Source organism: Megalopta genalis, chromosome 3, assembly GCF_051020955.1.
Source record: "Megalopta genalis isolate 19385.01 chromosome 3, iyMegGena1_principal, whole genome shotgun sequence".
Classification (NCBI taxonomy): Eukaryota; Metazoa; Arthropoda; class Insecta; order Hymenoptera; family Halictidae; genus Megalopta; species Megalopta genalis.
Genome location: NC_135015.1, coordinates 31304020 through 31330356, shown reverse-complemented (window position 1 = coordinate 31330356; position 26337 = coordinate 31304020). Strand labels below are relative to the sequence as shown.

At 49.0% G+C, this 26337-nt stretch overlaps 4 protein-coding genes across 13 annotated transcripts in view; all 4 read right to left on the bottom strand.

Annotated features, from left to right (window-relative positions):
• The window catches only part of Mxd (MAX dimerization protein), a 330355-nt gene extending 316370 nt beyond the window's left edge, over positions 1-13985 (bottom strand). Inside the window, exons 1-3 of one of the 5 annotated variants that reach the window (XM_076520598.1) lie at positions 13829-13985; positions 10594-11856; positions 586-679 (exon numbers count right to left, since the gene is read on the bottom strand). In XM_076520598.1, the coding sequence (XP_076376713.1) occupies positions 586-679; positions 10594-10648 (149 nt within the window). In that variant the 5' untranslated portion in view covers positions 10649-11856; positions 13829-13985. The other 4 variants (XM_076520600.1, XM_076520599.1, XM_076520602.1 and 1 more) reach the window with 4 other exon arrangements.
• A 1068-nt stretch (positions 13986-15053) lies between these two features.
• LOC117218243 (DALR anticodon-binding domain-containing protein 3) lies at positions 15054-17003 on the bottom strand. Of its 2 annotated transcripts, XM_076520588.1 has the most exons (6): positions 16872-17003; positions 16657-16789; positions 15944-16577; positions 15734-15867; positions 15490-15657; positions 15054-15408 (listed from the first exon to the last, which is right to left on the bottom strand). In XM_076520588.1, the coding sequence occupies exons 2-6, from the start codon at positions 16705-16707 to the stop codon at positions 15289-15291; spliced, it is 1107 nt and encodes a 368-aa protein (XP_076376703.1). In that variant the 5' UTR covers positions 16708-16789; positions 16872-17003; the 3' UTR covers positions 15054-15288. The 2 variants fall into 2 exon arrangements, with proteins under 2 accessions (XP_076376703.1, XP_033322398.2); XM_033466507.2 differs by having other exon boundaries at positions 16657-16937.
• Positions 17004-17180: 177 nt separating this feature from the next.
• LOC117218241 (FHF complex subunit HOOK interacting protein 2A) lies at positions 17181-21793 on the bottom strand. Of its 2 annotated transcripts, none has more exons than XM_033466501.2 (6): positions 21547-21793; positions 19711-20769; positions 19198-19648; positions 18732-19095; positions 17904-18404; positions 17181-17544 (listed from the first exon to the last, which is right to left on the bottom strand). In XM_033466501.2, exons 1-6 carry the CDS (start codon positions 21589-21591, stop codon positions 17445-17447), a joined length of 2520 nt encoding a protein of 839 aa, XP_033322392.1. In that variant the 5' UTR covers positions 21592-21793; the 3' UTR covers positions 17181-17444. The 2 variants fall into 2 exon arrangements, with proteins under 2 accessions (XP_033322392.1, XP_033322393.1); XM_033466502.2 differs by lacking the exon at positions 21547-21793 and adding an exon at positions 20910-21529.
• Positions 21794-22824: 1031 nt separating this feature from the next.
• The window catches only part of Hex-A (Hexokinase A), a 42749-nt gene continuing 39236 nt past the window's right edge, over positions 22825-26337 (bottom strand). For all 4 annotated transcript variants that reach the window (XM_076520584.1, XM_076520582.1, XM_076520585.1 and 1 more), the window contains exon 7: positions 22825-25981. In XM_076520584.1, the coding sequence (XP_076376699.1) occupies positions 25904-25981 (78 nt within the window). In that variant the 3' untranslated portion in view covers positions 22825-25903. The remainder of the gene's footprint in view (positions 25982-26337) is intronic.

The window sequence follows — 26337 nt, the reverse complement described above, 5'->3', positions numbered from 1 at the left end:
AAATTCTCTGTAACACCAATTTGAATAGAAGCGACGCTGACTTCGTTTGAACTTCTCGACTTCGTCGCCTTGAACCGTATACATGCCTTAAAAGGCGGTTCGACGAATTTCGTGCGGACTTCAACCGTAAAACTTCGTAATTAAAGGAAACGCGACACCGTTCCAGGATTACCATTCGACTCGGTTGTTTATTATTCGACGGCTGTATAAATTAAGGCGACAAGGAGATCAGAAAAATATATAAATTAAAAATGTAAAAAAACAAGCGCCGCTCGTAAACGCGTAATCTCGTCGCGAGCACACGATTCGAACGTTTCAAACAGCGATGCTCTACTTCTGACAAGATGAAACGCTACATCGAGGAGTGTACCCCGATGATATTAACGATTAGACTGCAGATTGTCGCGCGAAATAAAAGCAAACACGGACAGAGAGCACCGTGGAAAGTCATTCGATCGTCTCGATAATCGGCGGTGACTCGATAACAATGACGAGTACGCATCGAGAACACGTTCTACATTCGACGCGCATTCATTTTCGTCGCGAAAAATCCGCAGTCCGCTAATGAGAATAAATGGTACCAACCTGCTGCCCTGGGATTTTTTCGTCTTTGGCCTTTTTGTGACCGTCCGCATATCATCGGGCATCGGCATCGTCGAAGCGTAGCCATGTTCAGCTTCTGCAATGACGAACCAATCGTCAGCGGTCAACGGCGAGTATCGAGATAGAGATAGAGAGATAGATACATATAGAGAGAGGAGAGAGAAAGAGAGACGCGCAAAAAGCAAGAGAAAAAGAGAAAAAGAGGGGAGGGGGGAGGGAAAGAGAATCGAACCGATATATATTTCGCATGGCGAGGATACCGAACGGCGAACGGCGAAGAGGAGCAGGCTCGCGAAAAAACCGCGCCGCGGCGTACATGACTCGCGAACTCGTGCTCGTTAAGCGCGTACACGGTGCCGGCGACGTGGCGGAATAAAGTCACGTTCTGTCTTGCGAGCGTAACTTACTGCGGCATTAAAGCGCCGCGCAAACACCGCTTCGCGCCGGCTTCGACGATCCGCACTCGAAAAGGCCGGGATTTATGTTACGATTTCAGTTAACGCCGTCCCGGCGAACGAGGCCGGTCGTCCGAGCGAGTAACCGATCCCCAGTCGAATAAATCCGACAACGTAACAATGTAGAGTACCCGGACAGAGAAAAGGGGGAAACGGGGGGAGGAGGAACTTCCTGCTCCGGGGATCGACGACGATCGCCGCGGCGCGCCGGCCAAGAGATACGAGTCCATTGACTTTCGCGAATTTTCGGATCTCTTTGTTCCCCGGTTGCCGAACGAACGCGCGGCTTATTGATTTATCTTGCCGCGCGATTAAACCGGTCCCTTGCCGATTCCATACGGCTGCTGCCTCGCTGCGCGCGAGCCGCCGCGCGCGTCCGCTTCGACAAACGCTACCCGCCTTTCCCGGTTTTACACCGCGGTCGAGTTAATCTTGTAACGGGAATCGATCGGACCTATCGAACGATCAAGATATCGGCTGTGTTTGGGAGTCGCGGCCGCTCCGGGTCGAGGGAGACCCGGGTGCACGAAGCCGGTGTGCGAAGAGCGCTGCGGAAGATTTTCTTTCGGAAGCACGGTAAATTCTCTTGAATTGTCGCTCGACGTGTGCAGTCATTTCTCTCTAATTCGCGCTCGAACTGCGCGCAAGAATGACAAATTTGGGAAGAGGAGATCATTCGTGCCTCCCGTTTTTAGGCTCGTTTTTATAGTCGGCAATCGGTTAACACGTTCCCTGCCAGACCGTTTTTTGAAGACTTTCCGTTCAAGCCGCGTGGGGCGTATGCGCCCCACGCTTTACATTTGTATTATTTTGTTTCTGGCGTATGCTTTACAATAATTAAAATAGTGCAAAAATCATAATTATCAAGGAAAGGTTGTATAGTTTAACACGCATAACACAGCAAACCAATAAATTTATTTTTCTAGGAATTACTTTAACAAATACCTGGCTGATCATTATTATGCCAAGCGAGTTGCATCCTCGCATATAATTTTTTTTATCATGCCTATATTAGTTTAAAATATAACATTTTAGTTAAATTCAAGTTTGTATGCGATTACAAAGGGATGTTACGATGAACTTTGTTAAAACATGGCAAACATAAGTGTGGTTTATCCACACAACTATCGCAGAATGTTACAACTTTTACAGTACTATAGAACTATAAATCAATCCCAGCTTCAGTGAAGCAGTAAGTATTGTGTCAACGACACGCGAATAAATGACTGATCGGAATAAGAGAAATGCAGTTAAAACAAGTTACAGTAAAGAAAAATTGCCCATCACGCCGCGTGGGGCGTATACGCCCCACGATTAAATGAGGGCATCAGCAATAGTATTAAGATGTCCATAATTGACTGCATAATGAATTTTTAAAAAATTCTTCATTTTACAATGATAATACCAAATGGCTTGAACGGAAAGTTCAGCGTGGGGCGTATACGCCCCACGCGGCAGGGAACGTGTTAACTAGAAAAACGAGCCGCGAGAGGCACGAATAATCTCGTCTCCTCTTCCCAAATTGTTCATTCTTGCGCGCAATTCGAGCGCTAATTAGAGAGAAGTTACTCTAGACGTTAAGTGACACTTGGAGAGAATTTACAGTGCTTCGAAAAGAAAATGTTCCGCTGGACCCGCACACCGGTTTTGTACACTCGGGTCTTCCGCGACCCGGAGCGCCCAAGAGAGCGGACGAGATTATTCGTGCCTCTCGTTTTTAGGCTCGTTTTTATAGTTGTTGGCAATCGGTTAACTAAAAACGAGCCGCGAGAGGCACGAATAATCTCGTCTCCTCTTCCCAAATTGTCCATTTTACATATTGAATAGCAATTAGGGAGAATATACTGTACCTATAGTCTACTAGTTCAAAGAGAGAGATATTTGCCCAGTCCCGACGTTCTCGACCTTTTTCAAGATATAGAACAACAATGTCCATTCTTACACGAATCAAAGCAGTTCGACAAAACGATGAAACGTTCTTAATATTAGAAACGATGAAGATAACCGTACAGATTGCCGAAGGAATCTCAGTAGTCTCGCGCGGAGTCGGCGTTGAAGCTTGGGGGGAAAGGAAGTGTGAACGATGAAATAAAACGTAGCAGTCGATCGATGTTATTTTTCATCGAAGGGAAGCGTCGGCCGCGTCCATTTCTCTTCTAAATAAACAATCTCCGTGGCCCCGCGAAATCCAGTTACGCGAGTGCGGAACGGTCCCCCCTTGCAGAAACGTTCGATTCCCATCAGAAACGACGAAAAATGCAATTACCGGTAGCTATGGGACAATTCCAGCTTTCCGGCATCGATCGGCCGGCTGGAATTACATAAGTGGAAGGGAAAAGGGACGCGGCGACGAAGAGGAGAACGACAACGACAACGACGACGAAGTAGAAGAAGAAGAAGAAGAAGAAGAAGAAGAAGAAACACGTGGCAAGAGAAAAGGAGAACCGCAGAAAGATATCCGGAGCAGAGGCGAGACCGGGACAGAGAAGGCCAGTCACCATAACGAGTGGTGTAAATTATAAATGCCTCCTTTGCCGAGGCTACGGTTCTCCCGATCCTCATCATCGTACAACAGGCCTAATGCCAGCCAGTGAAAAAGAACACGCGCGCCCGCGACATCGACCATCTGTCCTCGTGAAAGAAGAAAAGCGTCTCGCTCGCATGCCATGACCATAAGGCAGCACTCGCGCGTCATGCAAAAGAGAAATTCGCGTCGTGAATAGCACGCCGAACTTGCGCGGAAAGAATGAAAGAGAGAGAGAGAGAGAGAGAGAGAGAGAGAGAGAGAGAGGGAGAGAGAGAGAAGCGGAGGTACCTTATGGAACTCGTTTTAGAAACCGAGGCGGGGTGGCAGACGCAGGAAGGGGGGGAACAGGGTTGCGGGAGCCATTTCCAAAAATTTGAACAAAACAGAAAGGCCCGTCTGCGCTGCGTGGGAACCGCGCGGGCCGCGACAATGCATCGGAATGAATAGCGATCTTGTTTCTTTTTCTTTTTCGTTTTTTTCTTCTTTTACCGTTGCCCCCCTTTTTCACCTCGTTGACGCTAAATTATTGCCTAGAGCCGGCTCTCCTCGCCGAGGCGGCGCGGCGCGCGTAACAGTTCCGATGAAAGATCGGAATCGCTAAATGCGAGGGAATTCTCGGAAGAAGTTAATAATGTACGTGATTCTTTATCATTAACTGCGCTAATTAACAATCCGCCGTTTCCCTTCCTTTAGAAAGCAGCAATATAATCCGGAGTCGGTATCTCCTGCATTTCGCTCGGCTGAAATGGCGCAAGATGGCGGAGATTAATGGTCCAACATTTTTCCGCGACGTAGAAGTGGCCGAAGAAATTAATGGGACCGTCGACAGTAACCAAATACCGAGGAGCCACAATTTTTTCCCCTCTTTTTTCCAAGTAGTGCGAAATCGTAACTGCAGATTTATCGCCGGGATACCAATCATCGCGCGCGTCCAGGGCGCGTTGAAATTAATCAGATTCGTCGTGATTCGATGCCGCTCTATTTTCTTCTATCGCCTGCGTCCGTTCACGTTAAATCGCGTCGACGTTTCGTTCGTCGATTCGTTCGATGGAATTTCGGCAGCGGGCTAAGCGCGAGCGTAACGTCCCTCGGCAAAAAAGAAAAGATCAGGAAAGGCACAGTAATTAAACGGGGGCGGCGAAGAAGAGCGACTCCTCGGCGCGCACACCGAGCCGGTGGAATGGAAATGAAAAGCCACGCGCTTATAAGAGAAGGCAACGCAGCGCACAATATCCGTCGTATTTCGTGCGTGGTTCGCTCGTTAATGGTCACGTGAATTCTTTTTCGCTAGACTACCGGTGCCCTTTCATTAAGCCGCGGAGCACGTGTGAAGTTTTTCTCCCACCGGCCGACCATTTGATGTCTGAATCAGCGAAGAATGAACGCTTCCGGTTGAAAGAAGTCGCCGGAGACTCGGGGAGCTTTAAATAAAACAGCGAAAAAAAAGTAAGCTTCGCGCTTTCAAAGGTGGAAAAAGAGAGATCTCGCTCCGACCGAGGCTCCGTGCGTGTTTCGCGCGTGTAATACGGATAATACGCATTGATACGCGACACGTGACGCCTCTGACTCACCACGCCTTTATTTTAAATCCCCGTCTTTTTGCGCGCGCGCGCGCGCTCGCGATTGTCCGGTGATTTCCGATTCGCGAGCATTGTGGCTTCGGGATTCCTGATTTGCATACACCGCGGTTTGTGATTTCCAATTTGCATCTGTTGTGGTTTGTTAGTTCTGATTTGCATCCATTATTGTCCGTCGTCCGCGATGCGCGACCCTTTTGCTCCGCGACTCGCGGACAGTTTTAGGCGATGCCCGACGCACGCGACCGTCCACTTCACACGTCTACGGTAACGTCTCTCTAATTGACGCCCAGATTGTCCGGAAGAATGGACAATTTGGGAAGAGGAGATACGATTGTTCGAGCCTTGCAGCTCGTTTTTATAATCGTTGACAATTCGTGACTATAAAAACAAACCGCAAAGCTCGAATAATCGCATCTCCTATTCCCAAATTGTCCATTTTCGTGCGCAATCTAAGCGTCAATAAGGGAGACATTATTGTATTCGTTTCCGACCGCGAACTTCTCGGACCCGTGGCCGCATCTTCCGTAATTTCCGATGCTCGGTACGCGGCAGCAGTTCTCTCTTCTCTCGGTCCCGCGATATTGCGGATCTTCCGTATCTTGTAATCGTTTGCTCGGCGATTTTATCGTTATCTTTTCGCGGCTTCGCGATTCGCGTACACTCGAACGTGCGCGGCATTCGCGATGCTCGATTCGCTCCGTTTTATCCCGCGGACTTTCGCGCGAACACTTTCGTTTCGCGACTCGATTTACGATATTTAAAGTCCGCGTGTTCCGTGGCTCACGACTCCTGTGTTTCGCGATCCATTCGGGATCCTCGTATCTCGCGTTGCGTTTTACAAGCGACCAGAAATCGCGCAGTGATTTAGATACGTACGACTCGCGGCGATACGGGCCTGTGCGTGGCCCGTTCCTGTCCTTCGCTCGTTTATCCGCTTCGCGATCGTATCTTACGGTTCTCGCGCTCGCGCGCATCGCGATTCTTCGGCGTTGAAGATCCGTGCATAATTGCGATTTGCCTGCGCACTTCTTGCCTCGCGATTGTTAGAGCCACCCGCGACTCTCGCCTTCCCGAACCCGCCGTTTCTCCTTCTCGATTCCTCGCGGCTCCGGAGATGTTCCTCCGGAAGATGTTCGCGCCTCTCGATCTCTGTATCTCCGCGTGTTCGCGTCACCCCGCGGCCCCTCTGTCTCCTCGTTCCGCACCCTTCTCCCGGCCGATCCTCGTTCCACGAATTTTTCTCACTTCCGATCGACTTACCGGCCGCCCCAGCTGCGGCGCAAATGAATGCAGAATTGAAAACTCGTTCCACCGAATCGTCGACGGAGCAATTCACCGGGAACCGTCGACACGTCGCGTCGGGTGTACACGCGAAAGGGTAACCCCACGGCAACACGAGCGCGCGACCTTTCCTCGAAGTCTCGCGGCGCACACGGACAATTTAATTCGCCGGGATGCATTCATCGCGAACACGCGGCGCGTAACTCCGTTGCGCCGCGGCGAAATTTGCTAATGCCGGTCGGCGAAGTAGTTCAACACTCGATTATCGTGCCCGCGATCGGGCAGCCGAAGCCTATCGAGAAGACCTCTCTGGGAACGGAAATACAAAATTCCGGTGGTTTTTTACTCGGTAGTTCGCCGAACGCGAATCGTACAACCTTCGGTTTCGATCTGACCACAAGTACAACTATAAAATGATGCGCAAAATGCATGGACAGCTGTAATTTTCTGCGATGCGATGTAATATAAATCGATGCTGTAATGTTTATTACTAAATTGCCTGACGAATGCGTGTATTGCTGGTAGCACTGTACATTTAGCGATTCGATTGTTTAAGTCTTCTCAATGTTTTGAATAATTAGATGTTAAAGATGAAATTCAGAAATTTTCTATTATTTTCTATTATTATCTAATAAGGAAACGGACCACGAGCTGCGAAAGCAGAGACTGCAGTCTTCAATATGCGTATTATTTTTTCAACCCCAAGCACTCGGAACATTTTTCTGACGTACATAGAAACAACTCGGAGCAAAGTCTGCAAAAAAATGTGATTCTGCTATACAAAATTGAATGAAAATAAAAAGCATCGTACTGCTGTGAAATTTTACTGGAATTAATAAATCAAAGATGTCGTATTTTCATTTGTGCACAGTATCGTTCGTCTATCTATTTACGGTACGAACAAAAAATATAATTAAAAAGAAATGCCACTTCGACAAGAACATATGTATAACGCCGCCGTATCGACGACATCCGAGTGCAAAGGGTTAAGATTATTTCCAACGAAATCATAGCCGGCCGAGTATCGGCAATTGGTGATATCGCGACCATATAGAGACACATTGGCGGATTCTAAAAATCGTGGAAGCATAAAAATAGCCGACGCGAGAGTATCGAGAGCATTTAGCGGACTTGGCCGCACCGGTGATCGCGGCTCCTCAAGGTTACACAAGCGGTCGCAGCTTCCGCGCTAATAAGCGCTCCTTTTACGCGCGCGGTCGTATCGCTCGGAAGCGTTTTTGAGGGAGCCCGGTGCCAAATAGGCCAATTAATATAACGTAACAGCCTTATCTCGGCTATCTTCGGGCAATAACAGTTAATGTTCGATCGACGATTCGCCGTGATTCCCGCTGCCGCGCGGGGAGGAGCGGAGAGGAGCGGAGCGGAGCAGTTCTTCTCGACGAGCGGCCAATAAACCGACGCGGAAAGCTCCTTTTCTGGGGCTCGGCCGGACGGGTTGGGTCCCGTGCGCTCGTTCAACGGGCACACGAAACATCCCTCTCGGTCGCGTGATGCAAGCTTAAACCACGAGGAGAGATCGATCCGCGAAATGGAGGGAGAGCCGAGAGAAACAAAGAAGCCGTTCTCGGGGTGTTCGGTCGAACGTGTGTACGTGACGCGGAGCGAGCGAGAACGGACGCGAGAGAGAACGAACGCGAGAGCGAGAGAGAGAGAGAGAACGAAAGCGAGAGAGAACGAACGCGAGAGAGAGAGAGAGAACGAACGCGAGAGAGAAAAAGAGAGAAAGAACGCGAGAGAGAAAGAACGCGAGTGAGAGAGAGAGAGAGAGAGAGAGAGAGAGAAAGAACGCGAGAGAGAAAGAGAGAGAACGAACGCGAGAGAGAGAGAGAACGAACGCGAGAGAGAGAGAAAGAATGCGAGAGAGAGAGAGAGAAAGAACGCGAGAGAGAAAGAGAGAGAACGGACACGAGAGAGAGAGAGAGAGAGAGAGAACGAACGCGAGAGAGAGAGAGAGGGAGAGAACGAGCGCGAGCAGAAGCGAGAGCGTTCCCTCGGCCCGGGAATACGCGGATCTTAAACGAAACAGGAAAGAAGAATTACGGCACCGTAAATCTCGAGCAGTAGCTATTCGAAAGCGAAATGCAGTAACCCGAAAAAAAGAATGCAAAGCGACGCACGTTTATTGTGATCCGCCGTGGTTCTCTTATTTGTGTCACGATCCGCCATTCTCGACACGGTGCTAACGAAAACTGGAAGGGTAACTACTCGCGCGGATTCTAACAGTTATGCTCGATGAAATCGCGCTGCGTCGAGTTTATAGTTTTGTTAACTATTGTTGAAACGCTCCTGTGTCGAACTATGATTTTTAGCGATCGTAGCCCGCGAAATGCATCATTTGGTATCTACGAAGAATAGGTGAAACAGTTTTAAGGGATCGATTCGCTCTCGAAGTTTCGTTCGCCGAAGTTTTGTTCGTCAGAAATGATCAAGAGTGTTAAAAAAAACAAGGGAGATAAAAATGCGCGCGATGGTCCCGTGACGAGCTATCTTTTAAATAAGTTGTGTTGTCGCCAAGCGACATGGAATGTGTTTGTTACTTTATTTGATCTCCTGAAGAAATATTTGTCCTTGAAGGTTTCTCCGTTAGTATAAAAAAAGCAGATTCTTCCGCATGAATTGTAACTGTATATGTACACGCGGCTCGTATTAGTATGCAAAATAATTTTTTAGAGTTTTAATTTGCTAGCTTGTATCGTTTTAAAAAAAGTCAAGAAACAGCCTGCCGCGTTGCTACTTTTACGGAAACAAAAAAACCGCTTCTCGGTGCATCTACGCGTACACGCTGGAAACATTGTCGTTCACGGGTCTCACGATAACGTGGAAATTCCATGAGATTATGAAGAATTGATTTGCATAGAATGACTCACATTGTCCGCGTTCATTTGTTTCAGTATTGTTGAACATTACTGACTCAGAGCACGAATTATACGAACGAAGTACGAATTAAACATTCTAAATCGTTGAACTATAGTATCGAAAAACTCGGATACAGAGTTACGTACTCGAATACAAAACCGGTAATTTATTAATGCAGCAAACGTTGCTGCAGCACGAAAACTCAACGGAACGAAATTTGAACGAATTCAATTGGACCGGGGCGGCATGTTTATAGGGAATCTAATCTAATCGAGGTGTTTACACGAATACGCCGTATAATGGTCGACTCGATTAAAATGCCATTAACGTTCGAATTTTTGTGGGGGTTGCGCGCGCACGTGGTAAGCTCGGACGGTGGCGGCCGGAGAGACAAATAGAGAAACGATCGCGGCGGCCGGTTCGCGAAATGAAAAACGAAGAAGGAACAAAGCGGAACGAGATAACGCGCGATTCAGCACGCACACACACACATAGTGGGTGCCGGAGGGAGAGCGGAGCGGAGCATCGGGTACGGCGCACCAAGCGATATTATAAGTGGAGTGATAAAATGAGATCATCGTTAACGCTTCTCGCGCACCGATGCACACGTATTATGCGCAAGGCGAGCCGACCTACGCAGCACAACGACACGCAACGCGGCCGCTGGAAAAAACAACAGGCGCATATATTTGCCGATGTTTACCGGCGTGGCTCGAAAAACGGGCGTGCAGCGATACGAGGCCGCGCGTCCGTGCGGCCGCGTTACGTCACCGGAACGTATTATCGGCGAAGGTCAACACGGACGCACCGAAATGTCCCATCAAGGTGGCCGGAGAGCAAGAATTTCGCGAAGGATCCCGGGTCTGTTCGCGCGCGTAACCCTCTCGAGCGGAGCGCCGTCGCGTGACAGGCGACGGAAGAAAGAATCCGACGGAACCCAGAAACGAAGGAAACGAAAATCGCGAATAAACGAACCGTGGAAAGGCGTAATAACAAAGGTCGCGTTCCGCGATCCAGCGACGGCACACGCACGCCCGTTGCCATGTGCCAATGACACCGCGCGGAGCCGAGCGGAGCGGCGTACTCGCGCGCGCACCTACGCGTATGCGGACGTGCTGGTCGGTCGGAGAGCTCGACAACGTTCTCGAGTAGGGTGGAAAATAAAAAGGGGGATAGAGAGAGAGAAAGAGAGAGGGAATGAGTGAAACCGGTACGAAAAAGAAGCTGAAATTTGTCAGCCGTCGGCGGCCGTTTCGAGGGCGGTACATACCTCTTTCCCGTCGTTCAATGTACTCAGCGGCCTGTAGTAGGGCAGCAATGCTCATATTTCCCCGGTTTGGCGTAATTCTGGCGGCTTTGGTTCACTACCTCTTTCCCCAAGGATCTCCCCCGGCACTGACACCGCGCGCGGCGGCCGACGCACAACGCGACAAATGTTCAGAAACGCGCACGACCGGCACGTATTCACCGCGGTGCTGCTGCTGCGACGCGTCGCTGTCCCTCTCTCTGTCGTTACGTTGTTGTTGTTGTTGTTGTTGTTGTAGGTCGGCGGTGCCGCCGCTTCTCGAACTTTTCTCTCCGACCGCCTGTTTCAACCGCCTCTTCTCCTTCTCCTCCTCCTCTTCCTCCGCCACCTCTTCCTCCTTTTCTCGTCCGTCCGCGCGCCTCGCTGGCTGCGTTCGCCCAGAGGTGCACGTAACAACAACACGCTCACGCACACACAGAGAGGGAGAGAGAGAGAGAGAGACGAATGCACGCACGAACGTACGTGAGCGCGCGCGCACGCACCGAGAGCCACACACGCACACACACACGCACGCGCGAGAGAAGGAGAGAGAGTTGATAGAGGGAGAGGGAGAGAGAGAGAAAGAGAGGCTGGCTGTAGCCCGATTTCAAACGGGCACTAGATCCGCGGACGGCAAATCGACGGCCGGGCCTCTCGAACCGCGATAGACATCAAGAACCGTCGCTTTTTGTTTGTTTGTTTGTTTCTTTCTTTCTTTCTTTTCCTCTCGATTCCTCGCTCTTGTTTCTCGATACACGTCTCCTTTTTTCCTTCCTCTCTGCCGCCTGTTTCACCAAGAGAAGTTCAACAACTTTCACGTTTGTATTTCGTTTCGCGTACGTCCCTTACGAGCACGAGCTTCTTCTTCTTCTCTCCTTTCGCCGGTTTCCACTCGTGTTCGTGTTCCGGTGTCCGTCTCTTTGTCTCTGCGTGTGCGTGTGTACGTTTACGTGTACGTGTACGAGACCGCGCGCGCCAGCCGTCTGTTTATGTGTGTGGTCCGTGTCTCCACTTCTCGTCTCCTCTCCCCTTTTGTCTCTGCGACGACGTTTCCACTTGTGTGTTGTTACCCTTCTTCTTCTTCTTCTTCTTCTTTCTTCTTCTTCTTTCTCCTCTGAGTCTACTACCTTCTTCCCTTCTCGTTCCTTGTGTCTGTCTCTCTGTCTCTCCCCTCTCTGTTCCCGTTCCTCTAGCTTTCAGTCTGACTTCGTCGGTTCTTCTTTCTTCACCTTCGTTTCACAACATTCACTGTAGGAGCACATCAAAAAAACACGTGAAAGAATATTTCGTACAGGGTCGAATACGAGAGGCGAGAATACGACGCGCCCGCTGCTCTACTCTTCCTAACGGGGAGTCGCGTGTGCGAGCGAACGGGAAGCGTGTTTCGCGATGCGTAAGACAGAGAAAGCCAGATGGCCGGCGAAAAAGAGAGGGGCTCGCAAAAAAAGAGAGAAAATAAGAAGAAAGGAAAGAGCGAGCGAGCGAGATAGAGAGAGAGAGAGAGAGAGAGAGAGAGAGAGAGAGAGAAAGCGAAAGAACGAGCGAACTAGCGCGAACGGTACAATTGGAAAGAGGCACTATAGCGAAGTCACTAGGCGAATCGAAGGGGTCGAGATTACGCGTGTCGCCGGTAATTTATCGTGGACGAGGGAACGTACGCGAAATAGAACCTGACCTCGATCGGGGCGGCCGGTTTAACTCGCGCGCCGTCGGCGAACTATTATTTTCTGGTCAGAAACGCAAGTATCGCGGACGGTGTGCACCGTGTGCATGTGCATGCGACCACTTTACGTGCCGGCTACTTGTTTTGTGCAGCGACCTTGAACGCGTAGATCTTACCGGAGTGCCGTGCACACCGAGGAACAGGAGAGAACGGGTCTAGCCGACGCGATATTTCAAACTGCCACGCGAGCTATCGCGACCGCCGGTAATCGAATCTTTCTCGTGACCGATCCGGATTCGAATGTCGCGTGAATCAGTACGATCCTACAAATAAAGCGTCACGAGAGCGAACCGTGCGCATATTGCGATGTGAATGAATTTTCTTTCGAATCGGGTGTTTCTTTCTCCTGTCGCTATACTGCTACTGCTACTGCTGCTGTTATTTTTTTTTCTTTTTTTTTAAACTCGGTCAACTTGTTCCGAGGTCAACGATACCCGACAAACGTACCACGGCATCACTGTGTACTGTACTCGCGGTAGCAACTGGACGAGCCGGGCACATACACACGCGCGCAAGCACGCACACGCACACACGCGCGCGCAAAACGACACATAAAGTCGTTCGCCAATAAAACCGCAATTTGCTCGTCAGAGAGAAAACGTACGTTGTTCACGGACAGAGGAACGCGCGCGGCGGCAAATCTTCTAGAAACTCGTATTGTACGCGGCCGTTCGTGCAGGCTGTTTCTACTGGTTCCCCGGTTCACGATGGGAATACAGAAAGGCGCTCCCTTGATTCCGTTCTCGCGACCGGACTGCGAGCGATTTTAAGTACACATGCACGTCACACCGCACAAACACGCCCACGCACACGCGCGCGCGACGCGAGCGAAAATGCTCGTAAGCGATCGGCGGTATATCGGAATACGTTTCCCATACGAGAAAACAACTGCAACACGCTCGGTGCACACACGTTAGCTGTGCGTGGAACGTTCCGCGGATACAGTACCACGGATAGAGAGAGAAAGAGAGAGAGAGAGAGAGAGAGAGAGAGAGAGAGAGAGAGAGAAAGAAAGAGAGCGAGAGAGAACCCGAGAAGGAGGGAGCGAGTTAGAGACCGAGAATGAGACAGTGAGAGAGGGAGGGAGCGAAAGAGCGAGAGAAACGACACGCAATTCGCGAAATCAATCTAAAAAGGGTTACGAGAATGTGTGCCGCGTACTCGAGAAAATATTTATGCACGTTCCCGACAATGTTTTCCGTTCTATTGTGAATCTGGTACCTCTCGCCTCTTGTGTACATGCACCGACGAACGCGAACGTGCGTGTGGATGACGTAGGAGGTCCGGAGTGTATTTCGACCCTATCGTCCACCTAGTGACATTTGGCACGCCGGATACGTTCGCTCACACACGAAAGTAGGCGCAGCTGAGCGACGGCGTAAAGAAAGACGGTCACTGTAGATGATCGACACTGCCTAACACTACTCCTGCACAGGTTTTCGCGGGTAGAAAAAGGGGTAAACTAGTCAGAATAAAGGAAAGAAGGCTCGAACTGACCGACGACGACGAGCCTACGAGCCCCCGACGACGACGACGACGACTACGACAAGCCGACGAGCGAGCGACAGCCTGATACCTCCGCACTTCGCGAGCACTCTCACGCATTTATCGATGTCAAACGTCTCTGCACCGTCGAAGCATCAGGCGTCGTTTCTTACGGCCGCGACGATTGGCCGAGCGGTGCGCGAGTGCACTGCCTCCGCCAATCGGCGCCGGTTTCACGGAGCCGCCGTACGAGCCGCCACCAGCACCGGTGGTGTCACGTGAATCTCATGCCCGAAAACAAAACAAACAGCTGGCCGTGTTCCTCGCCTCGCTCTCTTGCACGCTATCGTGCGTGTGCTTTTGATGCATGATATTCCTGGACTGTGTATCCCCTTCGTCCTGTACAAGGTAGAAAAGCCGACGGATTTCATAGGTTTCTGAAACTCCTCGTCGAAACGGTTCGCCTAATTGACTTCGCGTATCACGCTTTTATCCGCGATATCTGCATTAAAATCCTGCGAAATTCATCCACGCGAATTTTTATAGACCATTCGTCTTTCTACGAATCCGATAAACAACGCGCGACGATATCTTATGGAATCGGTTGCGAAAGATCCGGAATATCGATTGGTAGCTTCTTATCTCGAGTGGTTAAAGAAAGGCGCATTTGAAAATTCATATAATCGCGCCATCTCCTGTGTCCCACACTTATCGTCCCCCATACTTTTTCAATTGGTACTTCTGAATTTACGGTACGCACAACGTCTGTACGGCATCGTGTTTGAATTCAACGAATCTCCGATGTTGATGTCAAGAAATTGGATGATTTTGCAGATCGTGAGTGTGAAAAGTACGCATCGAGGCACGCTGAATCATGAAATGTACGTATATATCATGCGGTTACATCGAAGGTTAGAAGACTTGTAGAAAAACCGCTGTTTGTATACGAAGCTGGAGGGGAATTGGTGAGTTGCACGAAATTTATATTGTTTTCAGCTTTCTTTTACTTCTTCTTTTTAAAAAAAACGTTGTCATTCACGAATTATGTAAACACGTGCCGAAGTAACGAGGAATATTGTCATTTACAATTATTTTCACGGCTTGAATAACCTGTGAGAGCAAATTGGTACCGATATCGCGGTCCACGTTTTTTTTTACGCATGCTATAAATACGAACAATTGCAATTTTCGGCAAGTGTCCATTTTGTACAATGGGAAGACATATTATTACAAAGAATGCAGTTTTTTAATAAATTTATTGACAAATAGATGTAAATCATAAATAATTTAAACAATAATTTTCTTTTTGTACAAAAATGGTTATTAAATATTTTATTGCAGATTTATGTTCTATTTCTTGCGATTTTTATTTATTTTTTGAGAAAAATATACATAAAAACAGCTTGTATAATGTTTTGATGTTGATATCATATCTATTTGACATTTAAAGTTAATTATTTTTAATTATTCTATTACATTCGTGACACAGGAACTATATCCATTAATGTAAGGGCATTTTGGATTACAATTTGCAATGCATACAGCATGAATAATCTTGCGGTCATTGTTGGAATCAAATGATCATATGCTTCCTATAACAGAATATTAATATCTATTAGTAAACGCAATATAATATTAAAATATCTTTAGTAATAATGCACAGTGATACTAACAGTCAAAATTCTAATTCTGCGATAATATACACTAAATTTTTGACACATTCTACATAAAAATATACATAGAATTTGAGGATTGGTTTGGAATACAGGTTCATATTTTATGCAATCCTTTATGATTTCTTGGTATCCGATAATAAAGTTGTACACAAGTTCCCATTCTTCCTGCAAACAGTACATTTTATAAATTACTATCTCTTATCGATCCAGCCAATAGCTAAAAAATCTTTAAATAAAATACCTCTTGGTCCAGTAAAGAAAAGTTTACATCACTGATGTCTGGCAAATCAGGATATTCTCCTGCCAATCTTTTGTTATTATATTTTTCAATAATAGCAGCAATTCTTGTAGCATTATATAACACGAAGGGTGCACCTAAAAACTGATAATAATGAAGAATGTTTGTTCAGAACTTTTGATGAATGCATATTATATTTCAAAGTCCAAGGACCTTTTGTATTTGTAGTGGTTCTGTCAGCTGCAGCCTTGTATCCGATAAAAACAGCACGGCTTGGTTTTACAGACAATAATTCAAATGTGGTTGTTGCTTTAGCAAGATTCTCAAGGAACTGTTCGTCTGTTCCTATATCTTTCTCATACATTTCAGAATTCCTCTGATCATTTAATACTTCCAATTCGTTTATCTTATTTTCTATATATTCCTCGTATGTTAACAGCGTCTCTTTACCATTCGATTTTGAATTCTTGACTACGCCGCATACACACCTCTTAGAACTGTCCTCCATTTTTCCTTGCGACTTACTGGTAAATACAACTTTAAGGTCAGCATCCTCTTTAGATATTTTGCAGCCATGGAGATCTAAGATGTTCTCGGTAACAATTTGTATCAAGTTTAATCTTGCCGTTGTTAGTTCAGATTCTTTATCCTGCTGAGTCCTTAAACTACAGATTTTATTAACCGGCGATCTTCTTCCGTAGTCATGTTTTCGTTCAATGACTGTCCTAATAGAGTATTGTAGAATAGGAACACGTTGCAAAAACAAACAGATCCTTTCTTTCTCCAAAAAATATTTTTCAATTTGTATCGTCCAGCTTTCGCTCGATGATATTAATAGGGATAAAACCTGAAAAGAAAAATGTGTTACTATCAAAACTAGGTTATGTTTGGCTGTTTTATAGAACATATTTAAAATTTAACATTACCTCGTTTGCAATGTCCACATCAGTTTTATCATCTATTCGCTTATTGTGCATATGCAAGAAATGTTGCAGAACCGTTGTGCACTTTCCATCGCATGCATCTTTACCTTGGAACACATTCCTCCATACTTTTAGGCTAGGTAAAAAATACAATTCACCATTTGTTGACAAACTGTCGTTGCTTACTTTAATGACTGAACTATTTGTACAATCATTACCAGTTAAATACAATGCAATATTATTGATTAGCGTCTCTATGCAAATAGACGTATTTTCCATTTAAAACACCTAAATCTGAGCACTCCAATGTAAACTAGACTCAACTTGCCTGCAATATGAGTTGCTCACAATTCATAACCATGAGAGGTCCTTATGATCCATGAATTATTATAATTACGATAGAAAATTTGTGAAATTTTATTTCAGCGATTTATACAACACGTTCGTTAAATTTTACATGAAAACATCCACCTATAAGGTATTCCTGACTTTCTAACAATATACATAAACAATAAATCGATCAGGTGTACAATGATTTCCAATGTGGTTTCTTTATTAGAGTCAGAAAGTAAACCGTGCAAATAAGTGTTTGCAAATGGTAACATTTAATATATTATTCGCTATACTTATAAATACGTTCTCGTATCTTACACATGTCATCGCGAAAACAAAGGAAAGAAACAACTTTCTTCTAATTAAGCGTATCTAGAATAACGATCGATCGTTAAGTAAAATACTTGGCCGTAAATACATAAATAATATTCTAGACTTTACATCTTTGATATTTCATATCACATAGAATGATGATACTTAACGTAAGCTATCGCAGCGAGTTCTTTGCAGAATTCTTCCGTGACGATCACGCTCTCGAACAAAATGTTCTCCTTCTCCCTGCAATCGAAACAACGAATAATTTTAATCCAGCAAAATACACGTAAGTTACAAGGGTAATAGATTTGACGGGACACTCGAAACTCCAAATCCTGCTCCACATTTTAAATTACAGTTTTAACTAGTCCCTGCTCTATTAATTAGCTACTTCTTCTTAGCTAATTCTTCATTAGCGATAACTATTTCAAAAACCATTAAGTTCCCTTGAATAATCATTTCTTTTAGATTTGTCGTGGTTCTCTCAGCTCCGGTAAGCAAAGTGTCAAGTTTCGTACAATAATATGCAATGTTTACGACGAAGAGAAGCAAGATTTCGCCGATATCGTCCCTTAGGATCGTCTGAATGGGTCTCCACGCACCCATCATGGGAGCATTCCTCCAGAAGACGTTCCCTGGTGTCCTTCAGCATCTGCTTGTGATCCGGCGTCTTTGGTACCTCGTTCACGAGCTGCTTGACGACTTTTTGCAAGCAAGTGAACAAGTTTTTTGTGCCGGGTGCCAACGGTAGCAGCGGGTTCAGTAAAAATTCATGCAGGTACGGATGAGGTAACAGCGCCAGCCTCGAGATCACCACGGTCAGCTGAAGGTTGACCTCGTACTTCTGCCGCGGTATATTGGCCACCTTCTCGAAGAGCATGGCCATGAACGGGCCCATGTAGAACCGCACCGAACAGTGGTCCGCTTCCGGTCTGGAGTCGGAGCTCGCGGAATCGTCGACGGTCACCGCTTCCAACGGCCACGCCATCAGCGAGCAGTCCGATAACACCGTCGAATACTGCCTCTCCAAATCAGTCATGTACCGTTCGTAATTATTCACGTCCGTGTCCGTCTGCAGATAGCGCGGAATCAGGGACAGGAAGCTGGAACAGGGGTTTGATATTGAATCGCTGTTGTTCCCCTCGTTAGTCTGTTCGGAACTAGATTACAGACGCCGCGCGAGATAGAGAAGGTAGATCGGTTTTCTTAGCGGCTTCGAACGCGCACGAGTTACCCCGGGAACGTGAACCATGAAATAGAAACGTAATGCCCACGATAGGAGGCCCGGACGAAGGGGAGCGGTTCTTCCTCGAACGAGAGCTTAGAATACGGCACAGTTGCGAGAACGGATCGGTCTCTCCGAGCTGGATTATTCGGAATCGTTTTACCCTGTCTTCCAAGAAACGGAGTCGCTCGAACGAAAACTTTACCAGTTCACGATTCTGTGAATGTTACTCGGCGCCAACGTCCGGCTATGGCTCTGCTCGTACGACAGATCCAACGATCCCTTCTTTTCTCTCTCTCGCTCGTCCTCCTCGTCGCTCCAGGAGGCGATCGCGCTGTCCGCAGCAGTGTTATCGTAATAGCCTCTGGTCAACAGGTAGACCAGCACGAGACAGTGCAATATATGCTCGTTCCTCTTCTCGATCATTTCCTCGAACAGCTTCAACGTTTCCAACGTTAGATCGTCGCTGTCCGTGAAACAGTTGTCTATCAGCCTGTGCAGCACAGGCGACGTCCACACGTTCGGAATTTCTGGGCCGCGGTCTTGGCCGACCAGCCAGTAGCTGATCTCTGAAACGAAGCGTTACCATTTTACCGGAATGTTCGACTTTTTTATCGCGTCGAGGTAGAACTCTCGCGAGGAAGATCTACGTATATACGAGTTATACAGACCCGTGCACAGAGCGGCGCAGGTGAGCTCCTTGAGACACTTGGTGACCAGCGCGGTGATCAGAACGACGTGGTGCTCGGCCAAGGCCGGTGTCACGATCTTCTCGAAGAAGTTCACCTTGATGCTCTTCGCTAGCGCGTCCGCAACGTTCGGATAGGCCTCCCGCACCAGCTGGTTGCAGTAGTCGAACCACATGAAGAACGCGGCGACCTGTCTGCATCCGGAGAACTTTTTCTCCTTCGTCCAGATCGGCGAGTCCAGGCCCCACGTGACGTCCACGCCGTCGATCTCGTTCGGGTCCACGTGCGCCGGAATAGCGTTGAAAAGGCTCTCCAATCGGCCGGGCACCGAGGTTATTAAATCGCTGTTGGCAATCATCTGGGCGAACGACGGGTCGTCCAAGGACGCCAGAACCATTATCCCCTCGCAGGCTCTTATCCTCACGGTATTGTCCTGCAATAAACGATCGATTTCAATGGCCGGGAACGGGCGGAGGCGCTACGCTGCTCGCTTACCGCGGTGTTTATGTAACTCAACAAGGCATCTAATAGAAGGCATTTAGACTTCTCCGGCGGCTTAGGGTCGAGCAGATCCCGGTCGCTGTCCGCGTAGCCGACGTCCTCGTAGCCGCCGTACTCGGCGTCCAGCCTGAGATCCCTGAGGTTCTGCAGGTGCGCGTCTATCTCGTTCATCAGAGCCGCGTCCTCGGCCTTCTGCGAGGTCGTCTCGTAGTCTTGGCTCTCGGAGCACCGGGGTCTGACGCGCGAGACAGCCTCGCCGATCGGTTTCGGCGTGGCGGGGCTCGAGGACGCGGAGACGTTCTCCTGTTCCGCGGAGGACACCGACTCGTTCGACCGGCTGGAGGTTCCGTTGGTCGCGGCGGACTTGCCAGCGGGCCTACAGGCCCCGGGGAGTCGCCTCCTCTCGTTCTCCGAGTGGAACAAATTCGGGTTTATCAAGGTCACCGCCTGGGTGTCCAGAGGCTCGAACAGGGGGTTGAAGCTGTTCCACTTTCGGGCCGGTATATAGGTGACCTTCTCGATCTCGATCCGCTCGGAGTTCCTCCTGGCGGAGGCGGCCTGCCTCTGAACGTTCGGCGCGTCGTTTATGATGTTGGTCACGTGGGGGTACTTGCAGACCAGGAAGCAGAGGGTCAGCAGGAACTGGACCTCCTCGGCCTCCATGGGTGACGGGGTGCTGCCGGTGCAGAGGGTGATCAGCCGTTGCACCGGCGCGTAGATCGAGGTGTGGTGCAACAGGGGGTACTTGGACCTTCCCAGCAGCTTCCTGAGGAAGGCCAGGCAGACCGTTCTCATCCCTGGGGGGGTCTCCGCGCTGGCCAGCGTGGCCAGCAGGTCCAGCAGCTTGTGCTGCAACAGGTACTCCAAGCACGGGCCCGGCTCATCCTCCTCCTTCTCCTCCTCGAGCAGGATCTCCAGCAACCTGTCCAAGTGCCTCGGTATACCGGTGGTCTGTATCGGCACCTTGCAGTCGGTCAGATGGTTCACATAAAAGTTCATCAGCTGCTTCCAATGGTACGTGAAGTCCTGCAGCGGCGTGGCCGGCGGCGCGATCTGCGAACAAACCGCGCGGCTTCTTGTGACCGACGTAGGACCCGGGGACCGACGGGATCGCGTTACATGCCCCTCCTTCCCGTTGTTGTTCAGGAAGGCCAGGTAAGGCGCGAAACAAGCTGGGAGATTATCGAACGTACACATGTTAACGAGCCGACGACGACGACGACGACGACGGAGGAGGACAGGTGCGCTCGGTCTACTTCGAACAATTACATAACCGGTTAAATATAAAACGGCGTACATGTGTCCGCCAGTTCGAACCGTGCCAGAACGGACACCCTCCCCTGGCGATCCATCGAGAAGCATCCCTGCCACAGTCCGGTCCGGCACCGGTTCTAAACGGACGGTTCCGGACCGGCGGCGATACCGTGACGCGACAAAGCCGAGCCGGAGTCGTGGGCGCGGAGAAAGAGACGGACAGAGAGATCGAACGAGAGAGAGAGAGAGAGAGAGCTGGTTTTGCACACTACACGATGGTCAAAGGCACGGCACACGGACAGATCGATAGATGGAACGTAAATAAATACACAGGAACGCGAGACGACGGTGCGGAGCGGCGACGTAAACGCGTGCGACGCCGATCGATCGGGGGGGCTGCTGCCTTAAAATGCATCTCGTGTTTACGGCGATCGGTTTACGAAGATCAGGGACGAAGAAGAAGTAGTCGGGGAGACACGATCGATTCGTTCCGTGGGAAAACGCGGGCGAAGGGACGTGCCTAGCCGCGAGAATCGGCGTGAAGCTTTTATCAGTTAGAAGGGGGTTATCACTCACCACGTCAATGGCATTCTTCAGCGCGATCTGAATGCCGCTGATCATTTTAATTCACGTTCGCGTCGATCGTAGCCGGTTATGCCTTGCCACGCACGAGCCTTCTTGCGCGGTGACGCCGCGGTTCCGCATAATTTTCCATCGTTCGCTGTCTCGCGATTCCCCGTGCAATCGCTTACTGTCTCCGCGACAGCGTTGCTTTGCGGCTTTGACGTGCCGTGGTTCTCCGCAATGGCCGCCAGGGGACGACAGCGGCGGAAACAGATGCGGTGACCTTTGCAGCTGCTGCGGCATTGGAGGGGAAAAAACGCGCAAGCCGTCCCGACCGATGTTTATTAATCGATCTAGCATCGATAGGTGCTAATTGGCATACGTTGTCGCGAATATCGCTTGCGAACCGCTCTCGGTCCCCGGGTTCGCCGAAACTTTCCTTTGTTTCCGCCGTTGTTAAAGGAAAACCGAGTCACGTGCGAACCATCTGGTGGGAGAAGCGGGAAATGTCGTTGTAGCTGCGGTTTTCGAGCTGCGACCATGTTATTGAATATTCAAGATTTCTCCTTGAATATGCATCCGCGTCGAAAATGTCGCGAAAATCGCTCGCTCGAGGCACGCCGCGCTGCTGCGATGATCACCTAGGGGACCGAAACAGGCTTATATTCGCCTAATTCTTCTTGGAGCAGGGAACAATTTCCTGGAGAACCTCGTACCAATGTGTTCAAAATCTGAACTCGTTCGAACCACCTCTGAGAAAGTTTACACCGTTGTTAAGTAGATCACGGATCGTTGCGCAAAATACGAATTTTGTTCGGCGATCGCACGAAACGAGAGTTCGAATAAAAATGTCTTCTTTCGATCGTTTTAATCGATCGAAAACGACGCAACGATATTCGGAATTGTTCCAATATTGATTTCGCTGTTCTCCGTTGCTCTTATCAATTTCTACACCGCAAACTAGAACTCTTCCTCGTCGATTGTTCGAACTTCCAACGGTTTAAAAAAAGTTCCCCGACTCGTCGATCCGTAATAAAAATTCTGAAATGTCTCATCGATTTCTCGATAACAAAAAACAGTTATTGCTGCTTGCCTCGCGACAGAATCCCCCCATCGTCCACCGTGTGTTCCCCCTATTCGCGAGCTATACATCCAAGTTCGCTCGAGCGTGGCAATCTCCAGCCGTGCGCGTTTTAATAAATCGCGCGCGGCATGAACGCGCGCGGCACGCGTGCATTCCGTATCGGCGACGGCGAACAGGTTCGGGCCGCGCGAACAGCGAAGGGTAAATGGGATTTACGATAATTTTTATTTTGCACCTTCAACATGTACACATCTCAACAACATTAACCGTTTTGTTAATTGTAAAAAAAGTCGCGACGCTCCGAAAGCTGCGATGCTCCGCCGCCAATCGAGCAATCGATCGGTGTTCTCCGGCAATTATCGGACCGGCGTTTTAATCCGAGCAACGATATCATCGCCCCCCTGTATAGGAATTGTATTTTATCCGATCGATGGAACTCCCGCGCGCGGTTTCGCTCGCTATCGGCGCAATCGGCGGCGTGCAAAAAAGCGATTCCGACAGCCTTCGAGCTCTCTCTCTCTCTTTCGGACGGAAACGGACACATCGCGTCTCTCGGAGCTGTTGATTTTTCTTACGCAACCTAGAAGAGTAGTTCGATGCTCGACTAAAAAGAACGATGCCGCGACGTAGGAATCTCGAGTGTCCCCGCACTTTTTCTTTTTCTCTCGCCGGATACACAGAGTTCTCTCTCTCTCTCTCTCTCTCTCTCTCTTTCTCTCTTCTTATATTTTCGTTCCACCGGAATTCTCCGGCGGTCTCTTTTTTTTTGCACGTATGCGTTTTCTCGTTTATCTTGTTCAACCGTTTAGTAAAATACGCCACGGCGCGCGCGCGCCGCGTGCGCGGCTTCGCGACGACGCTCCTATAGCACTCTCCGTCTCTAACTATCCTATAGCGAAAACGACTCTCACGTGGGTCCGCGTGATCTTGCGATATCGGTTCACAGCCGGCCGCTAGGACGAGTACTCACCGCCTTCAGTCGCCACAGTCGTCGCAGCATCGATGATGATTCCGATGATAATGATTGCCGAGGTGTGGGGGGTACACGGGGAGAACCAGGCGTGTGGAGGCACGATCGCGCGGGTTAAATTTAACCGGAGATATCTCGAGTTCGAATCGCGAGGAAAACGCGGCCGCCTCTGTCCGGCAGGTGAACGCATCTACCGTGTACACTCGATTCTCCTATTTTTTTTATCGCCGCCGCGACGCTTTATCGTCGACGGCAATAATAACTGGTACATGGAACACACACATGGCGAGCCGAGCCGAGCCGAGCCTCGATCGCGGCGCGATCGCGACCGATCCTTGCCTCCGTTTCGCAATAGGAGCGCGGCTCGAATAGCGATCGACGATCGAAATAAAACGCCGATTGCGTCACTCGGCTCGTCGTCGGCACCGGTTTCCATCGGGAGGAGGAACGGACGCGGTTTCTCGTGCACCGATGGAGAGATCTCTTCGACGTCATCTCGGTCCCAGACGTGTTCGCTCGACGGACACGTTTCCGTCGATCGCCGCTCTGAGACGGGATCGACGAAGTCGTCTTCGTGTCGTTCGACGCTTCGCGACGATCTAACCGCGGATCTTTATGCAAGATAGAAATTGCCCGAGACGATTTCGAGGAACGGAAACGAGATGGAAACGCAACGTTTCTTTCGATTCGTTGTAATAAATTGAAACTAGCATCGTTCGAATCCTTCTTACGCAATTGTCGCAATTTCGTGCTTCAGCTTTTGTCGTAAATGCATAAAAATCCGCGGTCCGATCGCAACGATTCTCTCTCTCCATCGATCGCCCTCGGCGCGCGAGGCAGCAACGGGAATAAATTGTGCTAGCGTACGGGTGTCGCTCTTCTCGCGGGTTTTCCGTTCGACTGGGTGCGCTTCCGTTTAAGTCTCAGGCTGGCGATGTCGACGCGTCGAGAGATCGTTTCTCGGTGGCGAATGGCTACGGCTGAGAAAAATCGTAGGATCGCCCCGCCTTCGTAACAAGAACAAAAATATGGGCACGTCCAAAGAACACGTGTCTCGGGCGCGACCGTGGCCTATAAATCTAAAAATACTTCAAACCGTCTAATCCCTCAAAACGGTACTACTACTCTTTCTCTAATAAACTGTTGCAAAACACTCGCTAATCCGCACGCAAATTCGCACTCTCGCACGCTTTCGCCCCCCCCTTGCATATTCGCTCCGCGCCTTCTCTCTTTTTGTTCAGCCGGCGCTCGCGCTCCCTCTAAAATATTACACACAGCTTGCATAGGATTGGATCGACGACGATGCGAACGATTTACGAACCGAGGATCCGTCTGTTTTCTCTGTCCTCCTCGCCGAACACGCGAAACGGAAGAGGCCGGCCCAGCGATTCCGAGGACGGCCGATGTTTCGATCGAGTTTTAACCCTCTCCGCGTCGAGCATCCTTCGTCGTCGGCGTTTCCGCAGGAAAGATCGTCGTCCTATTCAGGTACTTTGGCGCGGCCCAGCCGAAAGGGTCGTTTTCGTCTCGGTGAACTTCGCGAAGTTCGCGCAGCACCGTCTAGAACACCTGTACCTTCTCGAATCCGCTCCCGGCTGCAACCTGGCTGCAACTCTGGCAGTAGTTCGGTGTCCGTCGAATGCGCCGACCCGTGCAATTTCATGGCCGACATCGATGTCGAATCGAATTCGAAGCAGCGCGGCTCTGTTCGATATCGCCCCGGTCGAATCGCCCGGAGATCCGCTCTTCTTCGATGTTGCGATCTGCAGAAACGACACGAATGCCGAACCGGATGATCATCGACGTCCTGACGCCGATTCTCGACGATCGACGACGATCGACGACGATCCTCGACACGATCTAGGCTACGTTCTCTTCGGTCTACTATGTACAAACGAGTGCACGCTGCTCCTTCGTATCTCCTCTCTTTTCCTTCTTCGTTCCGTTTCTTTGCTGTACAATTTCTTCACCACTATCATTCTCTGGTTCACGCGATCTCTCTCTCTCTCTCTCTCTCTCACGATTCTCTCGCACACAATCTCGCTCGCGATCATACTTTATTCACAAGTTTCCTCGCTAGCTCGCCGCGATATTTTGCTTCCATCCTCGGCATATACATATATATGCATGACTTTTTTCTCTCAAGCATTCTTGTCTGTGTTATCGACGAGTGTGTGTGTCTGTCTGTCTGTATATATGCGCGCGTATTTGTGTGTGTGTATTTAGGTGTTCTGTGTTTCCGTGTCGTATGTAGTTGTCACAGTGTCTAACTTAATTTAAGCTGGTTTTGAGTAGACTGGGCACAGCCGTTATCTTCACCGATTCGACGCGGCTACTGCGGCGACCAGCGCTGCACCACGTCCGCTACCATCTTCCGACAGCATCAGGTCGAACTGCAAACAAAGGAGCAAGTCAATTGACGTCGGCCTCCGAGAACTCGGCGAATATCGCAGCTGTTAAATTGAATCTGTTTAGCGACGTTCCAATTCTTTCCGGATCTTAACGGAGAGGAAGAATGTTCTAATACTGTCAATAGTTGAGCCATTTATTTTGACAGTGGCATAAGTCGCTTTGTTTTTAAGTCGATATATTCAAGGGTTTGCGTTTTAACAAGTTTAAAAATATGAATGCTAACTTTCGAGATGATTTACTTGTATTTGTTATCTCAGGATACTGATATTTTTCTCGGTATAAATAATTTCGTATAAACATTAAAAAAATCACCACTTTTCATTAACGGTGAAGTGAC